Genomic DNA, 7848 nt, shown 5'->3' on the forward strand with positions numbered 1-7848 from the left:
TTTCAGAACTGAAATGACATTACTTAGCCATATCATTAAGTGTGTTGGCACTAAATAAAGGAAGAGCTTTGCTAGTTCTATTTCATAAATGGACTGAATATTTGTTTTCTTGTCCAAATATGGAGTTGGCAGCGCGTTGGAATAATTGTCGCCAAATTTATCCTTGTGTTTTTATCCTCACAGTTTCATGGTGTTAAGTTGCTAAAATGGTTGTGCTTTATCCTCATAGTTTCATGGTGTTAAGTTGCTAAAATGGTTGTGTTTTATCCTCACATTTTCACTTACCTAATGCTTTTTTTGTTATTTTATATGTGATATTTAGCCAGTATTGTTAACTTGTGATTAATCTAAATTTTTTTTGTACTTGCAGGTACAAGGTGAGAAAAGTGGAGAAGAAATATAGCCATTATCAAACGATATATATAGTGACTCCATGGAAGCATTCCTTTAGCTTATGTATGCTAGCTTTTGATGGTTTCAAACAATGTTAAACTTTTTGTTTTGAGAATATTATATCTTGTTACGAACACTTGTAGATTTATGATATAATTCGTATTATATCCTACAGGAAACAATATTATTGTATTATTGATTTTGTATCAATGAAATTCTATTTTCATTTATTATATATATGATAATATAAATGTGTATATGGCGTTGCATTAGGTGATTGAAGCTTCACTAGCAACCGTTTCTAATGTACCGTTGCAATAGAGTTAAGGCGTTGCAATACCTATTGGTTACCGTTGCAGGAGAGACCGTTGTATTATATGAAAGGCTACTGCAACGGCACTAGTAAATTGCAAGAAGCCGTTGCAATAGGGCCAAAGGTCGTTGCATTAGACCTGATGCAACGCCAGCGGATGCAACGGTAGCCAGTCGTTGCATTAGATCTAATGCAACGCTATTGCAACGGATTTGAGCGTTGCATCAGCTCCGAAATGTTATATCATCTTTCTAAGAATTAGTGTCATATAATGGATACGGATATGAATAAAAAACTTGAACTCTTGATTTTTATATTTTACAAGGTTGTCTCAAACATTTTATATGCCCGATTTTAATTAACAAAATGAGACCCATAGCCATATTTTTTTATGACGAGCCCTAGCCTATACTTAATCTTAAGTATCAAAAACAAATTTTGCTACATTCGATCTCATTATCGTAAAAAAATTTCCATATATTTAAAAGTTAGTTGAAAGAAAAAGTGAATTATTTATTAAATATAGTGATGTCATATTGTCAATGGGGGGTGGTTTTTTTGGGAGACCCCGTGCATCCGCCCCCAATTGGATTATTTGTTGAAAGTAATGACGAGGATGAGGATAAATTTCAGATTGGACATGCCCGTGTTACTTATCCTTCATCTAATTGATTATGAATATATATTAAAAAAAAAAAGCTACTACTAACTTACATATTACTCCGTATAATGTTTTATTTATTTACTCAATTACTCTAATCAGACATACGAATTGTCAAAAACTCTAGAATAACGTACAAATGTCGCTATATGATTTGTCTGTCTAACTTATAACATAAATAAATGGCTAATTGTAAACTACTGGATGCAGTATCAATTTTGTTTATAAAGTATGTCATATACTGGATGCGGATATGTATAGCGAATGATTACCTTTGATCATTTATAATTCGTATATATTTTACCTAAAATCTTCTAATTTATATGATATTAATCGATCATACTACGAAGTACTTATTTACTTATGTCAATAAATTTCTTAATTTAAATATATATCTATATACTCCTCTCTGTTTTTAGATATTAGTTTGACTTTTTCACCCTTTTCAACTCAATATTTAAACATAAATATCTTCAAATACGTACGTTAAAAAAGTAAAAAAATTTGATATTGTTAAACCAAACATTGAGACGAACAAAATAAAATCTCGCACGAATATATTTTCAAATACGTAGTGGAAATAAATTAGAAGATTTTATTTAGTTGTGAATAGTGACAAGATTCCAAATAGGATTAATATTCGAGAATGGAAGGAGTACTCCATATTATAATAAAAGAGAGGCAAATTGACGTGGTGATGAAAAATGTCGCTCTTTAATTTTCCTCTCTTATAACGTAAATAATCGTGTATCATGTTTTGTTTAGAAATTGTGTCATACTACGTATAATGGATGTGAATAATGTATAATGAACTTTACCTTTGATCGTTTATGCCCAATTTTAATTAACAAAATGAGACCCATTACCATATTTTTTTTATGACGAGCCCTAGCCAATACTTAATCTTAAATTCAAAAACAAATTTTGCCACATTTTCATTATTGTAATATGTTTTCCATATATTTAAAAGCTAGTTGAAAGGAAAAGTGGATTATTTATCGAATATAGTGATATATGTCATATTGTCAATGGGGCTAATTTTTTGGGAGACCCCGTGCTTGCGCCCCCGAGTGGATTATTTGTTGAAAGTAGTGACAGGGATGAGGATAATTTTAGATCGGACATGCCTGTGTTGCTAATCCTTCATCTAATTGATTATGAATACATAAAAAATGTTACTACTGACTTACATATATAATGTTTAATTTATTTACTCAATTACTCTAATCAGACAAACGGATTGTCAAAAACTCTAGAATAAGTTTTAAAATTCAAAACTATCTTACCCAAAAAAACAGAGTTTAGGGGTGGGTTATTTTAGGTTGGGATACTGGATACACCGGAGGGGGAGTCATGAAGCAGGGATAAATTTTACTTTGTACATCACGAGACGGGGATTGAGAGTGGTGAGTATCGTTCCTATCGTGAATGGAGGGGATGGAGATGAGAATTGTAGTCGGGTATGAGTGTGCAGGCCTCGCCTCGCCTCAAAGTTATCTCTAACTAAATAATTAAATGGTGTAGTTAGATGTTAAGTGGTCGGGTAATGAAGTTAATGGGGCGACTATGCGAGTATTAACTGGGTATTACTGTCGAAGTGAATGGTGGATGACATCATTAAGTTTATTCTTGACACAAGAGGTGAATGAGAAAGAAAAAATATTTATTTATGTACCCTTATTTGTTTTAACTGTTTTAATAAATATGACACCGAATGGGAAATAACAAATTTATCCATCATTAATTATAATTTGGAGGATAGCTATAAGCTCTATTTTGATTATAATTGTCTACCACATTTCATATAAATTGTTATTTAAATTATGAATCACGGGTATTCCCTATGTGTTTATTTAAGAGATACACTTGCCTTTTCCGGCCGTATTTATTTAAGAGATACACTTACCATTTTTAATAACTTATCAACCCCACCATCTAATTAAATAATTTATCTACACCCCATCCCCACCCCCATCCCCTAAAATGACATGGTCACCACTTATTTTACTTATTAAAATATCTACCCAATCCCACTTGTTTTATTACTTTATTTCATTCAATTCTTTTTCTTAATACCCGTGCCCGATCAAGTGTATCTCTTAAGGGCATGCTTGGATTGAGTGTAATGGGTTATGGGGGTAATAAAAGTCAAACCACCTTAATAAAAGGCCAATGAAGGTGAATTGAGGTGGTTGTAAGGAGGATGGTGTGGTGGTATTGTGATGAGAAGTTGTGGTAGTGGTGGTGTTGTGAGGAGAAGGGAGGAAGGGAGGGAGTTATTACCCCCCAAATGAGGGTAATAATCACCCTAGTGGGAGGTGGGTAAATATTCCCTCCATAATAAGGGTATTTGTTCCCCCTTTTCTTTTATTTTCTTCTTTCCAACACTAGCTTATTTTCTTTGCCACCACTTCATCTTCTCATCATCACCTTCAATTACCTTATATTTTTTAGTTTGACTTTTATTACCCCCTTAATGTATTACCCTCAATCCAAGCATGTCCTAAATAAATACGGAGGGAGTATTATGCTAGTACTTTCTATAGTTTTTAACGCTGGATGACGTAATGAAATAGGAGTAGTCCGTAGTTAGGAATCGTAGAATAATAAGCTAAAAAAGGTTAATATCCAAACAAAAGTGGGACGTGGCTGCCAAAGAATAGCAACCATAGTAGTGGGCCCCACGTCCCAAACCCCATAAAACCATTCAGCCCCCATTATCCTAAATCCTACTCGTGTGATTGTGTGAGGCATGAACATCATTTTCAATTCTTTATTTACTCTTTTGTCATCATCAAAGGTGGTCCATACTTAATTTCCCCATTTAAGCACATGTCTAAATTGTATGTCTAGTTTAATAATATATGCAAATCAGCAAGTTGATGAATGATGATAGTGTCACAGAATCAAATCAATAATCCAACGTCAATAATGCTCCCTATTTATTAATGGAAAATCATATATAAAACTTCATCTGATCATAGACTTCATAGTAGTAAAATGTAAATCACAATTTAATTAAAAAAATTGCTGAATCGATCTTGGTAATTGATATGATAATGAAGTCATTGCTCCACAAAAAAATTCCAATTATAGAAGAATTCTGAGGGAAAAAAATGGTCAACAAAATGCTAAACTTCTCATACTTATTACATTCTGTGTCCTAATAAGTTACTAACATTTGTTCATTTTCTTCTATAATTCCGTTTCTTGATTCACGACCGGTTTTTATAACCTCGGCAGAAGTGGAAATTACAAAAAAACTGATTCCGAATTCTGCATTTTGCACTGTTTTAATTTACTAAGTACTCCCATAATAATTACTATGTTCAGTTTTTTACTCCTTAGAAATTCCAAAGGTAAGAGTCTTGGTAAAGTGAAGCATCATAAGTATCATCCTCACCAACATAACCAAAATTATTATCAGTTTGTTGTGGTGTTGTAAAATAATTACCCGCGGTAAAATCATCATACCCGGTAAAATATCCAAAGTCAGATGCAAAATTACCCGACCCAAGTGTAGTACTTAAACTCAACTGCTCATGAAAAGACGTTTCTACCCCTGATACTACATCAAAACAATCCATCTGAACCGTCGCTCCATCCGAAAACGACGGCGAATAAGACATCGATTCCTCCACCGTAGGCTCATCCCTTATCGTTTGATCACCGCCGCAACTACCACCCACAACAGCCGCCTCACTAGAAGAAGACAAATTAGCAAACCTTGCCGCCGCCGCTTGAATTTCCGATGGTGTCATACCCCTTCCCCCAGCAATCTCCGGCGGATTATCGGGAAAATTAAAGTTTGCCGATTTACCACGTAGACAAAACTGAGCCGCATCGAAAGCACGCGCCGCCTTCTCAGCTGAATCATATGACCCTAACCAAATCCTCTCACGGCTGTTTGGTAGGCGGATTTCGGAAACCCATTTCCCCCACTTCCTCTTGCGAACACCTTTATACTTGATCGAATTATCTACTTTATTCTCATATTCCGGCGTTTTCTTCACCATCTTCGTTATGAATATAAAGGTCGATTAAAGATAAGAAAAATGGTGGATAATGTTAGATTGTAGGATTGGAGTGTAGTGAACGAGTTGTGAGTGATGTTAATGAAGTGTGCAATTATGTTGCTTATATATGTGTGATTTTTGGGAAGAAAAAATAAGGTCAACACTCCACAGAAGCGTGTTGGTCAAAGGGGTAGAGGAATTTTGGACACATGGGATGAAGAGAGAGACTATGATGGGTTTGAGTAAAAATGAAATACGCGGTTGATTTGATTTTTCTGTTGCATAAATGAGAAGCACGTGATAGTGATTCTTACAGGAGATTTTTTTTAAAATTTTAGTTGGAGTATTTTTTGGGGGTTTAAATGAATTGTACGGGTTATCATTTTTGTTTTGGTTATCCACGTGTTGTTGAACTTCTTCCGTTTCTCTTTGTTCTTTACGTTTGGTATTTTATAGGTATTTTAACGACTAATTAATATGTATTGAGATTCCTCCACTTTTTATTTAAACAAGGCAAATTACGTTAATTTATAATGTTTTTACTTTTATCAAAGTTCTAATATTGAGAAAATGAGAAAAGTTTAATGTCCCAATGGAAAAGTGCAAGAGATTAAATAACCAAAAGAATTTAATTGGTTAAAATAATCATTAGACACACATTTTGATAGAATATTAAAGCATTTATGTGATAATATAAAAGGAAATGTAAATAACAAATTAGGACACCCAAAAAATAAACGTAAAGAACAAAAAGATACAAAGGGAGTAGTAACTATATACAGTACTCTGAAGAAGTATTACTTAGGTGCATCGCATATGCGGTCCATATGATCACACCAAAATTTGTTTGGCTAACATGAAAAATTCATACCTATAGAAAGTTGTAAATTAATAGATATTACTTCCATTGTTAAATTTTTAGGAATTTTCATAAACTTATTTGGTTGACCGCATTGGGATTAGAAATTTTCATTTTCCAAGAATTTTGATTGACTAAGGCCTTGTTTAGTGTTTAATCATCTTATTTCGGGATATTGTTACTTATTTCAATTTAATCAGATCAAATCAGATCATATCAGAAAAAATAAGTTCAGATTAGATATTTATTATTATTATTATTATTATTATAAATCAAATGCTAACAAAGTCAATCAACGTATATACAAAAAGTTAGTGAGAAGTCGAGAAACAATCTGCCCCCCACTCCTCTAGCAATAGCAAAACCTATCCTGGTGAAGATATATATGAGCAGCAGCATGAGTCCCAATGTTTTGAGTCCTAGAGTACTTCTGAACCCACTTCAACAACGCAACATCATCCTTATCCAGTTCCCCTAAAGAAGAAAAAAAAAGGAAGAAAACCATAACCAAGTACCTAACAACCTGCTTCGTACTTGGCTCGCTTTCGAGTAGGCGCATCAGTTACAACCCATCTCCGAACAAAGCCAGACAACCCAGATTGTGTCCAAGAAGATGATCATTTTTTGGGGGTTTAAAATTTTAAATGAATAGTACGGGTTGTTGATCATTTTTGTTGGGTTATCTACATTGTGTTGTTGAACAAAGTATCGCTCGAAAAGCGGTAAAGTGTAACTATGAAGGACCCAGCATTTTACTGAAAATTATTAGGTGGTATCCGATGATAGAGTTATGAGAAACCTTAATTGTATTGATGTTTGCAATGAAGTATTTATACAAGCCTAATAATATTATAAAGTCAATAATAATATTAATTGCTAAAATAACAAAGATATTGTACATAATTAGAAGATATTTTAAAATCAAATCTACCACTAATATGTTAAGTATATTTACATAATCAGTAATAATATAAAGATCCTTTATATTATGATATTATCTCAATGGCATGATGGACGTTCGGGAAGGAAAAGTCCAATCTTAAGAAATGGTAAGTGATGATCGATTGCTTGAATGGTAGTTGCTTGACTTGCCTCGAGGGCTCGAGGAGTCGAGGAGACAAAATGATGTGGATGATGATGATTGATGAAGTTTTGAATGATATTGAGTTGGGTTGTAAAACCCAAAGTAGTGAGAAAGGAGAGAAATTTGACATTGTTTTGTGCTAGTTGCACATGTCAAAGGTTGAAGGTAGTTTTGATTGCAACAAATTGAAGAAGAAAATAGCATATAAAAAAAAATTGAGGATATGCGTAGAGAAAACATGGAATATTAAGGGGTTTTTTTAATGAAGAAAAGATGCGTGAAGGAAAAAAATCCAGGGGGCTTTTATCGTGTTTAAGAAATAGACATAGAAAGGGGAAATTGTCTTAGTGGTTGGTTTTCACAGTTGAACTGTGTGAACCATTGATAGCAAAAAAAAAAAAACATTAAAACAAAAAATAAAATAAATCATATTTTTGGTTTGGAAAACCCATATTATAAAAGCATTAGAGATGAGTGTTTTTTCTAGCGTGTGCCTGCAACATATTGAAAAGAAAAAAAAGG

General features: G+C 33.3%; 2 protein-coding genes across 5 annotated transcripts in view; one reads left to right on the forward strand and one right to left on the reverse strand.

The window, feature by feature from the left end:
- The window catches only part of LOC110796777 (uncharacterized), a 49723-nt gene extending 49095 nt beyond the window's left edge, over window positions 1-628 (forward strand). For all 4 annotated transcript variants that reach the window (XM_056836519.1, XM_056836516.1, XM_056836518.1 and 1 more), the window contains one exon: window positions 371-628. In XM_056836519.1, coding sequence (XP_056692497.1) covers window positions 371-403 — 33 coding nt within the window. In that variant the 3' untranslated portion in view covers window positions 404-628. The remainder of the gene's footprint in view (window positions 1-370) is intronic.
- A 3752-nt stretch (window positions 629-4380) lies between these two features.
- LOC110796778 (ethylene-responsive transcription factor ERF017-like) lies at window positions 4381-5495 on the reverse strand. The gene has a single exon (XM_022001862.2). It carries the CDS (start codon window positions 5381-5383, stop codon window positions 4712-4714), a length of 672 nt encoding a protein of 223 aa, XP_021857554.1. The 5' UTR covers window positions 5384-5495; the 3' UTR covers window positions 4381-4711.
- Window positions 5496-7848: the final 2353 nt, after the last annotated feature.

Source organism: Spinacia oleracea, chromosome 2 (assembly GCF_020520425.1).
Source record: "Spinacia oleracea cultivar Varoflay chromosome 2, BTI_SOV_V1, whole genome shotgun sequence".
NCBI lineage: Eukaryota > Viridiplantae > Streptophyta > Magnoliopsida > Caryophyllales > Amaranthaceae > Spinacia > Spinacia oleracea.

Excerpts from the sequence above, each read along its gene's own strand:
- LOC110796778 (XM_022001862.2), bottom strand. The coding sequence starts at position 5,383 with ATGGTGAAGAAAACGCCGGAATATGAGAATAAAGTAGATAATTCGATC.